At 36.8% G+C, this 21,223-nt stretch overlaps 1 protein-coding gene across 4 annotated transcripts in view; it reads right to left on the bottom strand.

Annotated features, from left to right (window-relative positions):
• Positions 1-5,163: 5,163 nt before the first annotated feature.
• LOC100790744 (E3 ubiquitin-protein ligase BRE1-like 1) overlaps positions 5,164-21,223 on the bottom strand; it is a 34,958-nt gene continuing 18,898 nt past the window's right edge. For 2 of the 4 annotated variants that reach the window (XM_006591149.3, XM_014764104.3), the window contains exons 13-19: positions 14,500-14,694; positions 13,162-13,234; positions 12,946-13,032; positions 8,152-8,289; positions 7,876-8,078; positions 7,621-7,786; positions 5,164-5,942 (exon numbers count right to left, since the gene is read on the bottom strand). In XM_006591149.3, the coding sequence (XP_006591212.1) occupies positions 5,811-5,942; positions 7,621-7,786; positions 7,876-8,078; positions 8,152-8,289; positions 12,946-13,032; positions 13,162-13,234; positions 14,500-14,694 (994 nt within the window). In that variant the 3' untranslated portion in view covers positions 5,164-5,810. The remainder of the gene's footprint in view (positions 5,943-7,620; positions 7,787-7,875; positions 8,079-8,151; positions 8,290-12,945; positions 13,033-13,161; positions 13,235-14,499; positions 14,695-21,223) is intronic. The other 2 variants (XR_416862.3, XM_041006794.1) reach the window with 2 other exon arrangements.

The following is a 21,223-nucleotide window of genomic DNA, read 5'->3' as shown; positions in this document are numbered from 1 at the left end:
CTTCCATGGGTGATTTGTCGCCACCTTCACCAACCATGACTACCACAACTACAATGATCACACCCTCTCCCCCACTCCTACCCTATTTACTATTTTCGGAGTTCCCCAAGTACTCACTTGAAAACAGATGCCGTAGGTTTTTCCCCTTTTTGGTTCTTGACGTTGAAAATTGCTTCATTTCTATAATTTGCATAGCATTTTGTTGTTGTTGGGTATGGTAGAGAGGGTGGAGGTTGGTGGTCACGGAAGCAGTAATGTTATGGTAGCCGCCAGAATTGATATATTGTTGAAACCACCTGTCCCGACGAAAAGTCTGACACACCACTGCCACCAATGAACCCTGACGATGACACTCTAGGATTCAGTGAAGAAATAAGGAGCAAGCAAGCAAGAAAGAAAAAAAATAGTTAAAAGGTTGTCTTTGTAGAAACGCATCAAAGAAAGAAAAAAAAAAGAGACTATGTGTCGGTTGTGTGGTGTGGTGCTTCTTATGGGGCTGAAATGATTCTTATGAATTTTAAAAAAAAATGGTTTGATTTTTGTTTAAAGTTTGAGCCTTTATTTGTTTTTTTTATGTAATATGCATTTTGATACACGCACCACCGTTCTAGAGCAAAGGTGGACACCAACATTTATAATGTGACTGGGAGTTTGGTCTAAATTTGGGAAAAAAGGGTTTCTTGCATTTTTTTCTTTTAATTTGACGATTTTTAATACCTAAAAATTGTGTTTTGATATTTTTTAATTTTCTTTTGTAATTTGTGATGATTTTAAATCTCTTGAAATTATATTTTAAAATTTAAATTAAAAAAGTATGCCATGTAGAATCTGAACCTAACTTCGGACCAAAAAGTCATATTTAAATTTTATAGTTATGAAAAATGAACTTTGATAATTTTACAAAAATAAAAAAATAGTTATTATTTAAAAACACTACAATCATACCTTTTTATGTCAACTTCGTTAGTTTGATTGTAATATTTTTAAACAATTGAAAATCCTTTAAATTTAAATGTTATTTTTTATGTCAAATTATAGTTTCTCAATTTAATAAGAAAAGGTTCTTTCTAAATCCACCTAAAGTTAAAAACCATCACAAATTATGCATCAAAATTGTGACACCTCATACATATATGTACTAATAATATAAGGAATAATAAATTATAATTAATTAAAAGTTCTTAAAACACATTTAAATAAAAGTCTTTCAAAAGGGTAAAAGGCTTACATTTACTTTTCTAACATCATAAAATGACTTGTCCAATAAATACTAAAATCATCTCGGCTTAAAAATAAGACCGTTCAAGACTTCATGCAATTAATATAGAAACTTATGTCTCAATGTCACATCCTATCAGAGCATTGTGTCCCAACATCTTTTAGCACAAAGTTCCTTAAAGCAATTCACCTAGTCATCTACTCCATCGAACACAAGTTCGAGATCATCACAGGATCCAAGCACAAAAAACACACAAGGAGTGAGTCATCACATTCCTAACTGGTAGAGAAACAAGACAACTAGATATATATATTATATAAATGAGATACAACTTACTTAAACATAACTCACGTAATTCCATCACTGTCATTTCAAATTTTTTTTTCAATCATCAATCACATTACACATGAATCACACACTTTGATCAAGACATAATAACACTCATCAATTTCATAATAAACAATTAGCAAGCGTTATGCAACAGTTATGCTAAGACTCAAGCCTATATGCAATGTGGTACCATGTTAGTGAAAAATCACCCTGGGACGCTTAGGAGTACATAACAAGACATATCACACAATGAGTATGTCAGGTCACTCCCACTAAGTAAAATCATAAGGTGACCAATCGGGGTCACTGTTTTGCGAGAATGCTCCAACCATATGGGATCAACATAGGCTTAAAGGAGCACTCAAACCGAGTGTCTTTACCCCCAAGGCCTAGACTCTAAAGAATCCATTAAGGCCTTATCTTCCTGATTCAGGTCCAACCCCTAAAACATTTTTTTGCAAGCAGACACTGTTCATGAATTATACAATACCCATGACCTCACACTCTTGTTTCACACACGTTTAACACATTGCGCTACAATTTAACATTGGTTCCTAACTAGGAACCTACACTTTCTCTTTAACACTACTCATAAACATTTTTCTCAATATAAACACTAGTCGGGTTATTATATACTTCACAGCTCACAACACAATTATGGTCACATCAAGTGTTTTAAACACACACACACTTATTCACAATCAAATATCATGCCCACAATTTAACATATCATAATGTCATAATCCATCATCACATGTTTACATGTATCTCACAAATTAACATATGTTCAACTTTGTACTTATACTCGATTTCAACAATAATTTTATAAGCAAACACTGCTCATGAATTATACAATACTCACAACCTCACACTTGTGTTTCAAACACGTTTAACACATTGTGCTACAATTTAACATTGGTTCCTAACTAGGAAACCTACATTTTTCTTTTAACATTGCGCATCAACATTTTCCTCTAGATAAACACTGGTCGGGTTATTGTATAATTCACAGCTCACAACACAAGTAATGTCACATCAAGTGTTAACCACACACTTATTCACAACCAAAACTCATGTTCACAACTTCACATCTGATTATATCACAATTAACCATCTTATGTTTATGTGTATCTCGCAATTTAACACATTCAACTTTGCACTTATACTCAATCTCCATAACAATATTATAATCTCAAAGTAATATATTATTCTACAATTCATCATATATTCAATTTATCACTTATATGCAATCTCAATCATAATTTCATAATCCCAATATAACTATTTATTACGCTAATCTTATTCAAAACACAAACAAATTATACAAAATTATTTCTCAATCCACGAGGAGTAAAACCCCTCAAACAATTTCACATAATTATACAAGAATTTTAATACAATAAACATCCCAAAAGAAAGCTCAATTTGATCCTTTAAGAACCCCTACACATGTTCATTCTGACCCCAATTGCGATAAACTCATCTCTTACGTCTAAGCGTGCTCACGTGTGTATTCTGACAAGGACAGCGGCAACTCTAATAGTTTCTTGAGATTCCTCAAGCTTTTTCTCTTATTGTTCGGATAAGATTTCCAAGCGTTAGAGGGAAGAGAAGGGATTGAAGCTTCCATTCCATTGTCTACATGCGATGAGTATTTCTCCCTCCATAAGCATTATTTTGCAAATCCCAACGATGACGATGTGTGAAAATGAATCACAAACATGTCTAAATATTTTACAACAATCCAACGGTTAATGAGTCCAGGATCTTAGTTTTATTGAGACAGTTTTGGGTTTCGACAGGAAAAGAAAAAGTTACGATGCAAAGGGATATTTCTCTCATTTCCAACACGTTTTCATAATTTCCAACGATGAGAATGTTTGTAAATGAGTTTCAAACATGGGGTTCAAATTTTACAACGGTCAACCGATGAATGAGACCAAGATCGTCATTTTTCTGAGGCAGTTTAGTGGTATACGAAAAAAAAAAAGGATGTTGGGAGGAGAAAAAGGAAAAACGAAATTGAGAGGTAAAGGAGACGTATGAAGTATTGTCAGTTTAAAAACTGATCTAAGATGCCTCTATTTATAATACTCACAGTCTATTATTTACTCTATTTTTTTGTTTATTATTTTATGGATAAATAAAATATCATTTTTATTTTCCTTCAAATCATTATTTTAATAAAATTATTTTTCCTTATTTATTTAATTACAAAAACCTTATCTTTTTTTTCTAAAACTCTATTTATTTTAAATGAAAAACATTTTTAATTTAATTCACGAAAAATGAGATTTTACAATTCCACCCTCAAAAGAAGTTTCGTCCCGAAACTTTGCCGAAAGACCGAGTAAAGATATTACGCATCTGGTTCCCAACACCAAGTTGTGTCCAATTGAAGCTACTTTCAATGACTTCAACCAAAAGACTCCTCTGCACTTAGTGACTAAATCTAACGATCCTCATTTCATCAGTGATAGTATTTCATAAGTTAAGTTTTATCGCAAAAGTGACATTTCAACGATAATAGAATGTGAATGACATACTATTTGAAGTAGGGTAATATCATAAGAGACACTGATGACAATTTGAAACGAACAGACAGACACAAGGAAACGCGACTAACCACATGGTTGGCTCTTTTTCGAACATCGGACGATTCAAGAAAAAGAGTTTCTAGACTCTCACGCTCTACCAATTCTAGTTCACAAATGACAATCGAGAATACATAATTTAACTACCCTCAGATTTAACCCTCTTCCCTCAACATGATCTTCCTGACTTTGGTATACTAGACTCATAACTCTCACGCTCTACCAATTTTAGTTTCCGACTTGATACTAACTGGTGTTAACTAGATAAGTAAAACAAATTACTGCTCACTTTTGTAAACTTAGCACTTGAAGTTGAGGTTTCGACTATTGTTTACGATGTCTAACTCTATAACTAGGACACTAATCATATCAAGGGTTTCCTACTCAAGCTCCAACTAAGCTAGTTCTAACAATTAAAACTAAACTATCAACAAGATTCTTGAGGATTTTATCCATCTCTTATATCTCGGATTCAACTCCAAAAATCCTTACAATGTGTCATACTAACGATAATGTCTCCAAAACATTATGGTGAACACCATGCTTTCCTATTCTAAATCAAACATAGGATAAATCTTTTCATGAGTCTTAAATTATCAAGAAAACACTGACCACTAACTGTCCTCCTACAAACACTCCTCTAAACTTAAAACTTACTTCAAATATTTTACTACTCTTACAAGGACCTACGCAGCTAAGACAACACGCAACGGTTTACATTGATCGACTTCTCTATGAAAGTATTCTTGCAATTAATTTGATAAAGTACACTTCAACTAAACCAACTTGAACACTGAAAAAAAATGTGCAAAACTACAATTTATACCATCAGTTAATGTTTTACATGATCATACCCATCAAGTGGCTTCGTCAATGCAATTTAAAGATGCCAGGTTTGAATAAAATGTGTTCAAATCAATTTCGAATACAACCACATCAATAGTGAGGGGTTTCGCAGTGAAAGTCTCAGACAAGACATCGGTTAAAATTTCAGGCAACATTGAAAATAAATGGAAAAAATGATACAATCGAGCTTTCATAACTTTTCACATCGATTACAATGATATCATATCATCTACCGATTACACAAATTACAGGCTGTTATAAACAAAATTGAACGACCCCTTATAAACTCCAAGATATATACAAATCCCCAGAAACCAAAATTTGTACTTGTGTCATTTCGGCAGGAGAAACAGAACTACAGATGTAAGACATCGTGGTTGCCACCTTTGGAGTCAACTTCCAAGGATATTTGCCATGATGCCAATTCAGGCTATAAAACTTGAATTATTAATTGCAGGGTCAAAGATCAACCTTTCATGACCTCTCCAAATCGCATTGGAAGATGCATTATGATAAATCTGCAAAGAACAAATATCACATTTCCTATGGCTCCAAGTTTGTTCTATCTATTAATGTTAAGCTAAACATCATCCCAGATTCAAAAATGCGAACGGGTGGTACTAAGATTAAGTACCAGCAAAAAATAATCATTTTTGGTCCAAATGGGAGACATGCACTCATTGATTGCTGCCAATGTTCCTTATCTCAACAGTTGGCACTAAGCATACAATTGAAACCCCTATGTAGGTATCCATACACCAGATGATTTTCAAGAAAACACCGGCCTCTTCTTGACATGTCGGAGAGAACCAAGTTTCTAGTTATAAATAAACGGACTTAACATCGTTAGCCCCAAAGCTTGTAGAACATTGTGGACACTTGCGATGCCTACTCCCGGCAACTTTCTGGATACATGAGTAGCAGAACAAGTGGTAGCATTTTGTAATTACCACCTGACAAAAAAAAAATGTATAAGCTTTTCACCCCAAAAAGAAAAGTCATTTTTTCGTTCTATTCAAATTAAAAATTTGTAAACAGACTAGCAAGTGACTAAAACATGTGCACACCCCTTAGATACTTCTCCATAAGCACTTATAGAAGAAAATAAAAAAGAAATAAGCTTCTCTCAAAGCTAATTTTAACTTCTATATAAGCTAATTGAAAAGCTTGTTTCATTTAGTTTCTCCAAAAGCTGATTTTGACTTGTGCATAAGCAAATTTTGGTTTATGGGAGAATTTTTTTTCATTTTACCTTCTTATTTTCTTCTCCTATGAGTGTGTTTAGATAAGTTTATCAAAACATAACCTATATCTAACAGTGACCAGAGCAAGCATCAATAAATTTGAATTTAAATATAATGATTTGGCAAAAAATAAACCAACCATGCATTAAAAAAATATTTGTTGATAATTGTTTTTTAATTGAGCTTATAAATCATTTTTAATTCTCTCCCTAGCTTTCCTCCAAGTTCTAGAGACGGTGACGGTGATGGTGATGGTGATGGCAACGGCAACAATCATGGTGATAGTATTGGTGTCTATGATGGCAGTAGCAGTCATATAGCAGTGGTGGTGGCGGCATTCATGGTTGTCTATGATGGGTTAACGATAATCTTAAAGAAGAGTGATGTGTTAATTGAGATAAATCTTGAGATATTTGAATTTTTGGTGATTTTTTTAGAAATTTAATGGTCACATGAGGTTTTAATGAATTCCAAAGTATTTTAATCTAGGCTTGATTGAGATTAGTCATTCTCTTTTCTCACATAAGACACTCATAGTATATCCCCCTATGCCCCTATATATAATGTGTAACAAATCATAACCATTAGATTTCAAGAAAACAAATCCTACAAAAACCTTATAAGCTTAAGAATTGTTCCCCACTTATATATGCTATTTTGGTTATGTCACTAGTTGATGTGGGACTAAACCACCATCCTTGAGGCTACAATTAAGGCAGCCTCTAAAGAGGTCGCAACTAAGGCAGGCTTCGGGGAAGGGGGCGGGGGGGGAGGAGCACAATTAGTCTAGGATAGGCCCACAATTATAGTAAGGATCCACATGGTTGTGGTTGTTATGATACTACATTTGAAAATGCAGTGTCACGAGTAAATCTATTTCAGAAACAGCTGTTTATTTATTTTTTCCTTGAAAAGCAGTTACTTCATTACGGAAAAAACTTTTATGTGTGAACACCAAACCTATACCTTTTTTGTAGACAAGTTTCCAAGCCTATAGTTCAGCAACATCACTTTTCTTTTACAGCTATATTTGGAAAGGATATTACATATTAGCACTCTTTATTATTTAGCAATACCAGAGCATGGCCAAACACCTTTGGAGGCTAATTGTTTCAGCATTTTTTTAAAGGAAAAATCACTTCTAAAATTTTGAGCATGTTTAGACCCATTATGTGGAGCTAGCCCCCTCTCCAGAATCAGCTTGACCATAACCACAAGGTGCCTCCAATGGTTTTCAGACCCATGCACCGCAGGTGAAGTCCATCCACATGGAGCTAACTTTGACGACAGATCCACACCTCAAGGCTAATACCCTCAGCATCCAATTGCATATTTACTAACATTTTTTGTGAAACACATAATACCATGCAGTACATTTAACAAATACCTCTTTTGCCCTGTCTTGGCAGATACTGCACTTGATAATGTCCCTGTACTCTTCAAGTTCCTCTTGAAGCTTTTCAGTTACTGAAGAGCCCTCATTCTGCTCTTTAAGGCGCGTAAACTTTCTCCTAGCGACCTCCAGATCCTCTTCCACTCTTTTCTTGGCAAACCTAGATATAAAAAGACAAAAAGGTTCACAACTTCTGTGTACCAAATCATTCGAAGAAAAATTTTGTACACATTATTACAGACTAAATACCTTTCTTTCTCAAGTTCTACTTGTAACTCCATGCACGTCACTCGATTACTACCAATTTTAGATTGCATTTCCACCACTGTATCCCTAACCTGTTGAGATTGTCTTCTAACATCGGACAGCCTTCTTTGTGTATTTTCCAAAGTGACGGAACTTTGAAGCTTATCCTCTGCAAGTTTTTGAAGCTGATCCAAACAAAACTTCAACTGCATACCAAGTATGGATAAGTAAAATTCCAAAGTCATATCTGAACTGCAACTGAAATCAAGACCCAGCTACCTGGTCTTCAATTCTTGTAGCTTTCACATCATATACATTCAATGATATGTTTGCTTGCTGAATCTCATGTTCAATGACCCGCTTCTCCATGAGCAATGAGTCCTGCTTCTGTCTCGCCCGTACACCCTCCAAAACAAGCTGCACCAAAAAGACAAATAAAATCTAACAGAATATAAGAGAAGATATTTTGAGAAAGAAAAACTTTCCAAGAGGGAAATGAAAAATATTATTGGCCACAGAATTATGTGTTACAGCTTGATATTTATAAAGTTAGATAGTTAGTTATGACAGCTGTCAGTAACTAACTCGCTAGGATTAACTGAATTAACTAGAGTAAACTACCTGAGGGTGCAGTTGAATACTGCTACTCTAATACCCCCCCCCCCCCCCCTCAAACTCAAGGTGGTTGGAGACTGAGTTTGCCTCTTAGAAAAACAAATCTGTCTTGAGAGAGTGGCTTGGGGAGTGCATCTGCCCATTGGTCAAGAGCAGGAACATGATGGACAACGAGTTGCTTGGTCAGAACTTTCTCACGAACAAAGAAGACATCAATTTCCATATGCTTTGTTCTTGCATGAAGGACTGGATTGTGAGCAATAGTAACTGCATTTTGATTATCACAGAAGACAATGGGAGCGCTCAAGGGAACCTTCAATTCAGTCAACAGAGTCTGGATCCAAGAGATTTCTGCAGTAGTTTGGGCTAAACTTCGATATTCTGCTTCTGTACCGGATCTTGCAACAACTTGCTGCTTGCGGGACCACCATGATATGAGATTAGGACCAAAGCAGATAGCTGCACCAGAAGTAGGTCGTCTGTCATCAATATCAGATTCGCAGTCTGCATCGCAGAGGGCTCTAAGAGAGTAGGATTGCCACAAAACAGCAAGCCTAAGATGAATTAAGATTTTTTTCACTGCAATCCAGTGAGAATCTAAAATCCAGCAGGCCTATAGATTTATTAGGATCGGATTTAGGACGAAGACTAAGGTGGGAAAGGTAAACTTGTTTCCCACCATAGGAAACAAAAACATGGTGTAATATAGGGCATTAGATGCAATCAACAGTTAAAATAAGTGGGGATTACGGTGGGCATGCTTACAATGAAAATGCTTACAATGAAATAAACTAGAAAAAAACAGAATGTGTCGTTCTCCTCTTCCCTTCCTTTTTTCCATTGTTTTTGCCAGCACCGTCGACACCATTCATGATCAAGTGCGGCCTCCCACCGCGAGGCTCTTCATCTTCTAGGAAACACTACTGATCTATCACTTGTCATCCACGAAGCCATGTCCCACTTGCAGTTCGATATTTTTCACCGGAAAATCTTCCACCACCGCCCGAAATCACTAAAAGCTCAAACCTTTCGGCAAATGGCTCAAGCCCCACACCCCAACAACAACAAGAACAATAATCAAGATCCTCGTCAATCCTTGTGATGGCACCAGCGTGTCGAAGACTGCCACCTCCCTCTCCGACATTGCTACACGTTGAGCGTTAGATCTATAAACACAATTCACGCTTCAGATCTGAAAACAGACTCGCACCTCAGATCCATGGCCTCGCACACAACATATCTGGAATCAATGATCTCATTTTCACCTTCTCCTTTGCCACGCGCCCATCTACCACTGCCTCACATTCCACATGCCTACTAAGTCGATTTGTCGTCGGCACGTCAAAATCCAACCTTGCAAATGTTTCAGTCGTCGCCTATTGCCGGCTCCAAAACGGCTAGAGATACAGTTTTATGCATTCGAAAGAAAGAGAAAGAAACGTGAGAGAGAAAGAACAAAAAAATGATGTTTTTTTAATTTAATTTAGTGTAGGCACTTCTACCGTGATCATCTACCGCTGCCTCACATTCCACATGCCTACTAAGTCGATTTGTCGTCGGCACGTCAGAATCCAACCTTGCAAATGTTTCAGTCGTCGCCTATTGCCGGCTTCAAAATGGCTAGAGATACAGTTTTATGCATTCGAAAGAAAGAGAAAGAACAAAAAAATGATGTTTTTTTAATTTAATTTAGTGTAGGCACTTCTACCGTGATCCTCACTTTTCTTAACCGTTGATTGTTTGTATCTAACAGACCATATTACATCACATTTTCCTTTCCTACAGTGGGAAATAAATTTATCTTTCCCACCCTAGTCTTCGTCCTGATTTAGAGGAAACTGAATATCTTCTCATTATCAATATTTATTGTAATGATCACTATATAATAGAGCATCTGCTGTGTGCTTTGATACACAGTTTCAGTCAAATATCCCTCTTTATTGTCTCTTATTATACATGGTATCTAGAGCCAGGTTGAGAGAATAACGAAAACAGTTTATCCCCGCTGGAGCTTTATATTCACCACACCTTTTCCAGTGAACTTCTTTCCTTTATTTTATGCATTCTAGTGGGCCCTTCAACTTGCAGCTCCTTTTCCGGCCACCACCGGCCGCCGTCACTTTTCAGTCGACACAATTGGCACTGAAAGTCAGCAAAACGACCACTATCGCGGCCTCGACCACCACCGAGGTTAAAAACAACGCCATGACTAGAGCCACCATGATAGTAAGAAAAACTGAGATTCCATTTGCTGAAAGGACTTGTTTGGCACCGTGTAACCATCGAGGACTTGTGCACTTGTGTGTAGTTAATTGAAGAAGAATTAGAGTTTGTTTGAACTTGTTCAAACGAGCTTCATAAGCTAAGACAAGAGATTCAACCTGCGCGATAGGAATAGGTTCGAATTTGCTCTCTATTATCTCGATAATCAAGTGATAATCGGACGAGAGACCTTCAAGAATCGAGTCAATATGCTCCTAAAGCATGATTGAACTTCCGACCGAGGCAAGAGAGTCGGAAACCGCTTTGATCTGCGACAAAAATTCTCGCACCGATTTTCCTCCAAGCATCGTAGCTCACAACTAAGTGCACAATTGGCACATTGTGCCTTGAGTTTGCTTGTGGAAGTAATGGTGAATCCACTCCCATACTTCATAGGAGTGAGCAAATCCTAAAACTCGAGACAATCGACGTTGAAATCGTCAATTGAAGCCAAGTAAGAAGTACCTAATCTTGTTGTAACCACACCTCATACGCAGGATTCTCAACTCCAACTGCACGATCTTCTTCGGAGAGAAATCACGGTAGAATTTGAGGATTTGCAACAAATCATTGAAGACAATGAGACTTGATAACAGGTTCAACTTGTTGGCGCCATGGAAGAAAAGTCGAATCATCAAGTTTATGAGCAATCAAATGAGGAAAAGAAGTGAGGAATGCGTAGTTTAGTGCCGCCATTGATGATCTTACCGAGCTCTGATACCATAACAGATTTCTAACAGAATCCAAGAGAAGATATTTTGAGAAAAAAAAACTTTAGGAGAGAAATGGGATATATTATTGGCCACTGAATACTGTATTACAGCTTGATATTAATAGACTTGGATAGTTAGTTATGAAAGCTGTCAACAGCTGTCAGTAACTAACTCACTAGAGTTAACTGAATTAACTAGAGTAAACTACCCGAGAGTGCAGTTGAATACTGCTACTCTCTTTACAATACTCTAATAAAATCCAAGAAAAATGACAAATATCATTATATAAACATATAACTGATCTTCAAGAATAATAAATGCTCAGTGTATAACAATTTTTGGCAAACAAGATCCAAAGTCCCTTTGAATGAAAGAATTTTGTAATATGTTTTGATGATTAACAAACTATATTGAAAATACTATTTATCATTAGAGAAATATTAGAAACACTCTTTTGCGCACACTCTCTTATAGGTAAAAATTTACTGAAAATGACAATTTTGTAGGTCCGACTTCATATTCATTGATTCTATCTCCTAATTTTGTAGTTTTCAATAAACTTACCAATTAGAGAGTGTGCTTGAAGGAGTGTATTAGAGAGTGTGTTGCTATCACTCCTCTTATCATTATACAGGTTAGCAGCAAAAATGAAAATGTCTATATGGATGGAATCATGAAAATCATCAAAACGATTTTTAAGTATTATTCAGAAGCATCTCTTAAATATATTAAAATCTTATAAGTTCAAATACTGAAAGTGCAAAAGCTGAAGTTACTCGGAATCTTTTGAAGTGAGAGAAGGATCCTAAACAATAAGACGTTAGAAATCAATAAAAATTGAGTTATCATGTTTCAAATTTTTGACAAGTCACATTTAAACCCTCTCTCCCTTTCTTGTGACACATTTTGCTGCCTTCACTTTGTTTTGCAAGTAACAATTTTAATTCAAGTTGATATGTACCAATCTCAAACCTAGTATTTTATGTTAACTCAAATTAATACTATTTATTTGATTTTACAGTCATATCTATACAACCACAACAACAAAGCCTTATCACTCTAGGTTAGGTTGGCTACATTAATCACACAACGCCATTCAGTACAGTTAAAAACCAAAGTTTCAAAAATATTATTAAGTCTAAGATAAAATGGATGTCTACAAACATTAGCGGAGGGGGAATTAATTCATGGAATGCTCTCTAACAACAACCAGTAATAACAGCTGAATACCAAAAGTTAAAATTATAATAGTTGGAATAAAGAAAGGCAAAGCAAATGACAGATGCAGAACAACCAGAATAGAACAATATCAACAGATTAGCTCCATGTTTTGCCAAACCAAACCAATGCTCATCAGAGAATGTATGTTTTGTGAAATACAGAGAGTCTTGTTTTATATGTAGATGGCAAAGACCATAGAAATAAATCATCATAACTTTAAAAGTAAAACTATAAAGGTGCAACCAATTTCAAGACAAATTACCTTAATATTGTAATCATCTCTTTCAGTAATCTGCTGCAACAGATGTTGATTTTGAGTTTGCATGTCGTCATATGCCTGTCCAATACTCTGCAGGAAAATTATCCCAATGACAACAGATCAAAATTAAAATTGTAAAACAATTACTAACAGAATAATCAGTAAAAAAATGGCATTATGCAGCAAAGAATTCCACCCCATTCAGATAAGAAATCCAACCTCTATTTCAGACATGTAGTTCTCATTTTGTTTATTCTTAGATTTCAAGACATCAGACAGATCACACATTTGCCTGAAATAGAAAACAATATGGAAAAATAGTGTTAACCATCACTAAAATAATACAGCATGGTTAAGGGCATACAGTTGCACACAGATGAAGGACTAAAACATGGTCTCATAAGATCCTTTCAGCTGCTTTCACATAAAACATGGATCAACTTGCACCTTACTGACATAAAGGATAAGGAAATTCATCAAATAACACAAAAAAGATAATTATCAAGTTTCAAATTCCAAGAACACAAACATAAGTAGGTACACATCATGTCAAACTGTATTTTTCGCATGTTAAAATATCAGGAGTTTAAGAATGTGGATTTGGGCCTAACTCAACCCCAAAAGCTAGCTCATAGGGTGAGGATTGTCCCCCACTTATATACCCTATCCTAAAAGGATTTCAGAAATGAAAAGAGAGAAATGCTCAAACTTCAGAAATGGACTTTTTGATATTAACTAACTCCTACTGAATTCTGTTACATCTCTAGTATTTATACAAGAGCTAAGCAAATGTTGTAACTAACAGTGGAAACTACTAACTAACCTAAAGTTAGTAGAGGTTATCTATCATAACTAACATAGCTAACTATAGTTATAACAGAACAGGAGTAATTCAACTCATATATTCTAATTATCTTGGCACTATCTCTAGCCGATATGGGACTTGGATTTTTCCCAATACACCCCCTCACGCCCGACACTTTTGGGCTTAGTGTGTGGCCTGTTTAATGGATCTAAGATAGGCTCAGATACAACCTTAAAAGGTGAATTTGGACATGACTCAACCTCAAAAGCTAGCTCATAGGATGAGAGTTGCCCCCCACTTATATACTTTATCTTGACACTATCTCTAGCCAATGTGGGACTTGGATTTTTCCAATAAGGAGAATTAACAAAAGCACTATTTGATAGAATACAATGACAAAGTAATTTGGCTTCAACAATTGGAAGCTCAGAGAAAGTACAGAGAAGCTCATGTAGAAAAGGATTAAGAAAAAAGCAAGTATTGTTTATCAAACAAAAACTCAATAAAATAAATAATATAGAAATAAAAAAAGACCTATTATAACTTTTGTCAACTGCCTTTATTCTTGATAAACAAAATCAAGCAACCAAAACGAAAGAAGAACAAAAGAACATCTCATCATTCATGAAACCAATGCAATCAGAGGCAAATAGGCAAAATAGAATAGATAATGCATCTTATGGTAAGCATGTGTAAGATGCATATTACATTAGACAAAACTCTCAATTAGTAGCATCAATTTGGTGGTTAACCTTTTAGAATCTTCTAATTTCTGTCGCATGTCTGCTATCTCAGCTTCAGCAGTAGCCAGCTTTTGTTGAGATCTTGCCTCTGCTTCATTGGCTGTCTTAACTCGATGTTCTAAGTTGTGCTCATCAAGAGATGATTTCAAACTTTGAACCCGAGCCCATGCTCTGTATTCTGCTTCCCGTGCATCCATGACAACCCTGCAGACACAGATCTCTATTAGTATTCCACATTTTCTGTTAGATGGATTGGGCAACCTAGCATGGCAAACAAGGACTAGATGAGACACACAACTTCACCATGTTATTAGTTCAACCAAAATGTCAACCACAGCCAAAGCTTACATTTCTTTTATATTATTTTTCAAAGTTTTGTTATCTAACAAGTTGTTAGAAGAATTCCATTTGAAAGAAGTTGTAGTTTAGAAAATTATGTATCAATTGGGTGCCAGACTATTCACAACTAATGAAGTTACAGACATACACGCATATTACAAATAAAATATAAAAACTAAAATATCCTCAACTCTTAACAATCTTGCTAAAGATGGGGCACGAATCATGTGTGCCAAACTTATTGCAGACACGATTAACTCTGCTCCCATTATGTGGCTTAGAAAAAGTAGTAGTAGCAGGGAAGGATGTAGGTTAGGGACTAAGGGGGCAATTACCCCACAATAATTTTTTTTTTCTTATATGTATTTGATAAAAAAAGATTTTGCTCCCATAAAAAACAGGTGTTTCCCTAGAGAGAATATTTTTTTAGAAGAATGTAGAAAGTTATAGCGAAGAGATAATAAATTGGTATTAATTTAACCTTTTTATTTTTACTATTTTGCTCCTATAATACTAAACACATGCATGAAGTTCGTGAGAAACACACCTTCACTCGATTGTAATTTGTGAAAGCTTATATAAGTAAATTCGATTTTTTATCATAAAATTATATATTTGGTAGAAATATATAATATTTTTCTTCTGTAAAGATATAATATATTGTTTTTGTTAAATATATGTGTAGTTTATGTAAGGTTGCTTAGTGATTCAGCTTTATTCAGAGAGACAGCAGTGTTATGTCATTGTCATGAGCTGTCTCTCTCCTACTTTTTGTATCCTATATATACATGTATTAGAAATCAATAAAGCAAGTTCAGTGAGTCAAAATTACACTCAACTTCAACTTGGCATCAGAGCTGAGTTCTCCTGGGTCGTTCGCTGCCTCCGTCCGCCGTCGCTGCCGCCGGCCACCATTTTTTCCGATGAAGCCAGGGTTAGGTGCGCCTTGAAGAGCGCGACTCACCCCTGGAAGTCGCGCCGCCACACACTGCCACAATCTCGCGCTAATTTCGGCGCGTGTAGTCCACGCGCCGCCATCCGGTCACCGGACTTGTTCCAGCAGCCTCGTCCTCTTCTCCTGGACACGTTTCAGACCTCGTCTTTGCTTTTTGGCAAGTTGCATGTGCCAGCCCTTGCTTTCCCTCCACTTCTTTGTTAGGTTTTACCTTTTTTGATCAGAAATGGCTTCCGCTGGTCCTGTTTTTTCTTTCTCTGGAACTCCAACCATCACAACTACAAAACTCAACTGAAAAAATTATGTCTTGGTCAACTTCAGTGGAGCTGTGGTTTCTTGGTCAAGGATATCATGACTACTTGGAGAAAAGTGTTGATGTGTTTCCAAACGACATGAGACGTGAATGGGAAAAGCTTGACTTTCAGCTCTGTGTTGTGCTATGGCAATCAATTGAGCCAGATGTTCTGAAAATTCTTAGATCATTCAAAACATGTTGCTCTTTTTGGAAGAAGGCCCAAGAGATTTTTGCCAACGATATTCAAAGTCTATTTGATGCAACCATGAAAGTTACAGCTCTCAAGCAAACTAGTCATGACATGATTGCACATATAGGAAAAGCTCGAGCAGCAGTGGAAGAGCTAAAAAGGTTTCTTGTGGCAAATTCATTGGAGGAAGTGAATAGGAAGCTGGACAAGTTTTATATGGTTCTTATCTTGAGGAGCCTACACTCAGATTTTGATCATGTGCGTGATCAAATTCTTGTTGGAGACCAAGTTCCGTCAATGGACTCTCTCATCACTAGACTTCTTTGTGTGCCTCATGCATTGAAAGATGAAAATGTAGCTGACATTGTGGAAACATCAGCCATGATTGCACCTCGTGGAAGAGGAGGCCGTAACAATAGAGGAGGCCGCAGTGGAAGAGGTGGACGTCCTCAATGCATCTATTGCAAGAGGATGGGCCACACTCAAGAAAATTGTTATTCTTTGCATGGTTTCCCTGACAAAGTAACACAAGTGTCTAAGTCAGACAAATCAGAGTCTAGATTCTCTGATGAGAAGTACCAATAGTATTTGAAGCTCAAATCTAAGAAGTCCAGCAACAAAGCAAGCTCTTCCTCCGTACCATGTTTTTCAACAGCATGTATTTCTCAATCTATTGAAGGTGCCTCTGATCATATTTCTGGTAACAAGTCTTCCTTTTCATCCATTTCTTATCCAAAAATTCCTCACCTTGTTACTGTAGCTAATGATTCCAAAGTTGCATCTCAAGGAAGTGGTCAAGTCTCTTTATCTCCCTCAGTTGACTCGTTCATTAAATTACTCAGTAACCTTTACTGCTAATTCTTTTGTTATTTAGGAACATGACACAAGTCAACTAATTGGAGAAGGACGTGAATCACGAGGAATTTACTACTTAGAGTCCAATTGCCCTGTGTCTTGTTTTGCAACTTCAAAACCCAAACTTTTGCATGATCGTCTGGGTCACCCAAGTCTACCAAAACTGAAAATGATGGTTCCTTGTCTTAAGAATCTTCGAGTCTTAGAATGAAAGTCTTGTCAACTAGGAAAACATGTTAGGTCATCATTTCCTCAAACTGTACAAAGATGTAACTCGGCTTTCTCTACCATTCACTCTGATATTTGGGGACCAAGTCGTGTTACATCTTTTGGTTTACGATATTTTGTAACCTTTATTGATGAATTCTCTAGATGTACTTGGGTTTATTTAATGAAAGATAGATCTGAACTTTTGCCTATGTTCATGTCATTCTTTAATGAGATTGAAAATCAATTTGGAAAAACAAAAGATTTTCAGGAGTGATAATGCTAAAGAGTATTTTTCTCATGATTTGTCTTCCTTTTTATCTTCAAAAGGTATTCTACGTCAGTCCACATGTCCTCATACACCACAACAAAATGGTATAGCAGAAAGGAAGAATCGTCATCTCCTTGAAACTACATGTTCCCTAATGTTAAACTCCAATGTTCCTACACACCATTGGAGAGATGCAGTGCTTACTGCTTGATTTTTAATTAACAGGCTGCCTTCTTCTTCCCTTGAAAACCAAATCTCTCATTCTATTATTTTTCCTCATGATCCATTATTTCATGTTTCTCCTAAAGTGTTTGGTTGTACTTGTTTTGTCCATGATCTTTCTCCTGGTTTAGACAAACTTTCTGCTAGGGCCATCAAATGTGTCTTTTTGGGTTATTCTCGTCTTCAAAAGGGTTACAAGTGCTACTCCAACCACAAGATGATATTATATGTCTATGGATGTAACCTTTGAAGACACACCCTTTTTCTCACCTTCCATAGACCATTCTTCTTCTCTCCAGGACGTACTTCCAATTCCTTCTCCTAGTCCTCTAGGTAACTCAGACCAAAATGTTGGTGAAGCCCCATCTTCTTCACCAAATTCAACTGAAGTTGCTCCTCCACCTCTTATTACTTATCAACACGGGACATAGCAAGTTGGTTCTACAGTGCCTAAAGTCTCTCCTCGTGATCCTCATCCTTCTTCAACCAATCCTCAAACCATGGATCCTTCTTCTTCTTCTTCTCATCACTCTGATTCAGACTGGCCCATTGCCATCAGAAAAGGTACTCGGTCTACTCGTAATCTTCATCCTATTTATAACTTCTTGAGCTATCATCGTTTGTCTCCTTCATATTCATCCTATTTATAGAGATTGATTGTCATTTCATTCGGGAAAAATTATTGTCCAAGGAGATTGTCACTGAGTTCATTAATTCTAATGAGCAGCCAGCAGATATTTTCACCAAGTTTGGTGCATATGATTTGTACGCTCCAGCTTGAGGGAGAGTGTTAAATATATGTGTAGTTTATGTATGGTTGCTTAGTGATTCATCTTTATTCAGAGAGACAGCAGTGTTATGTCATTGTCATGAGCTGTCTCTCTCCTACTTTTTGTATCCTATATATACATGTATTTGAAATCAATAAAGCAAGTTCAGTGAGTCAAAATTACACTCAACTTCAACTGTTTTCTTTGGACATTGATAATAAAATATTATTTTCTTGCCCCCACTAAACAAATTTTCAGGATCTGTCCCTGGCTGGTAGTTTTCAGGTTACGAAGTGACTTGTGGCACTACATGCTTGTTGAATTTTTCCCCAAATAAAAATGAGAATCAGCTTGTGGTAATACTAGTCCTTCGACTAGTCTTGAGCAAACATCGCAATGCCGGCATCACCACCCACACCACAAAGACACATGGAGAGCTCTAATAACAATTGATAAGAACCTTGGGAGGACCACACCACAAAAGCTAGCCATTTAGTTGAAGAGTTAATGGCTTATAGGTCTCATGCTAGAATCTCATACTTCCAATGTGGGAATCAAGTCCAACACCTTATCGGATCCTAAGACTGGCAGTTTTAGCCATCCCCAACCTCAGCCTATGTTCGCCAGAGTTTTCAGTCAACTCTGACCTCTGGCCATTTTCTGGCAAACCTGTCACTTCTTGTCAATGGCTAGATTTATATCTATATTCTGCCCGAGGCTTGATTCAACCAGAGCCCATGCAATTGAGGGGATTAACTAGAGATGTTTCTGTCTTGGTGATGTTTGATAGATGTGCAAGCCATAACTCATTGCTCAAGGGCTTGTTCAAAAACTAAGGTTGAAGGTGACACCTACTACCCCCTTCGGAGTTCAGCTAGGTGGTGGATTTCACAAGAAATCATAGGGATACTGTAAGGATTTGAAACTAAATTTGACTACTAACTACGAATTCTCCGCAAACTTCTAAATTTTTGGACTTAGGGATGGACATAGTGATCGTGGTTGCATGGTCGAAGACATTGTAGGAGGCAAAAGTGAATCGGAACAATATCTGTGTCCTGTATGCAGCAGCGAAAAACCTTTGAGATACTGGTGACCCCTGCTTAACTCAAACAGTGCTTTCTTCTAAATACTTGATGAAGAAGGTATGGGAACAGGATGTATTATTTGCCTCTGCTCCGGTTATTCTCTCATCTCTGACAGAAAGGCAGTCAATGAAGAAAGGCAGTCAATGGGAGCTGAGATCACTTTAGAACAAGAAATTCAGTTTCAACAGTAGTTATATAAGTATCAATTGGTTTTTTACTGCAACTCATCGGATGCAAAACTGCTTGGCATCTTTGGGATAAATTTCATATGCATTTCTACTCCATTGTTCATGCGAAGAAGAGACAACTCCACAACGATTTGCGTAACATTTTTTCAACAACTGTTCCATTTCTGACTATTTGTTTTGTATTCAAACTATAATTGATTCGCTCTCATCGATCGGAGATATCATCCTTGATGGATTACCAGACAAGTTTGAATCGCTCATTGCTTTTGTCACTAGAAAGTTTGAGTCTATGTCCATTGATGAGGTTGTGCCTCTCCTTGCGCATGAGACTCGCATTGCTCGCAAGAAAACTCTTGCCTCATTTGTTGCTTCAATCAATCTCACTGAAGGAGCTAAACCTAATTTTAGCCCCAATTTCAGTCTCAGTTCTGCACAAGAAGCTTCCAGTTCCTCGACCTCTTCTAATCCGCAAGCATATGTTGCTCCCAGTAATTCTAGCTCTTCGTCGAGTTCAGGTTCAAGCTACAGCAATTACAACAGAGGCAATCGTTATGTCAACACCGGCACCAGCCGTGGTGGCAGTGGCGGCCTGAATTTCTCTCGTGGTGGTCACCTTGGTGGACGCGGCGAAGATCGTTATGCTAACATTCAGTGTCAAATCTGTCACAAGTATAGTCATGAAGCAACATACTGTTATCAAAGGCACAATGATGATTATGTTCCTACTCAGCCTATGGAATATCCTGACCAGAACCAATCCCAGAACTCAGCCAATCCCAATGAGTATCAAAGTCAGTCAGAATTCTAACAATTATCTGAAACATCAGAATCAGCATCCTCCATAGGCTAATCTGACTAGTGTCGCTTTGACCCCCTCTCCAAATTGGTATCCAGATTCTGGGGCTTCCCATCATGTCACAAATGTTTCTCAGAATACTCATCAGACTACTCCTTTTGAAGGACCAGATCAAATAACAATTGGTAATGTCCAAGGGTTGAATATCAACTCTTCAGGTTGTCTCTCCCTTTAATCCTAAATTTCCTCTTGTCCTTAATAATCTCTTGTTTGTTCCTTCAATTACCAAAAACTTAATCAGTGTCAGTCAATTCAGTAGGGATAATTCTGTCTTTTTAGAGTTTCATTCTGACCTATGTTTGGTCAAATCTCGGGTATCTAAAGAGGTGCTTCTTAAAGGGATGGTAGGCTGTGATTGCCGTTATTAATTCCCTGACTTGCTTCAGTCAACTAGACAGCAATTCAACCGCCTCTTTCACCGTCAATACCATTTCCTCTGCTAGCTCAGAACCTATGCCAAGCGCTTCATCAGATTCTGCAACTTGTGTAGATAGAAT

This window comes from Glycine max, chromosome 11 (assembly GCF_000004515.6).
Source record: "Glycine max cultivar Williams 82 chromosome 11, Glycine_max_v4.0, whole genome shotgun sequence".
NCBI lineage: Eukaryota > Viridiplantae > Streptophyta > Magnoliopsida > Fabales > Fabaceae > Glycine > Glycine max.
Note: the sequence above shows the minus strand (reverse complement) of the source record. Positions and strands in the feature narration are given on the sequence as shown.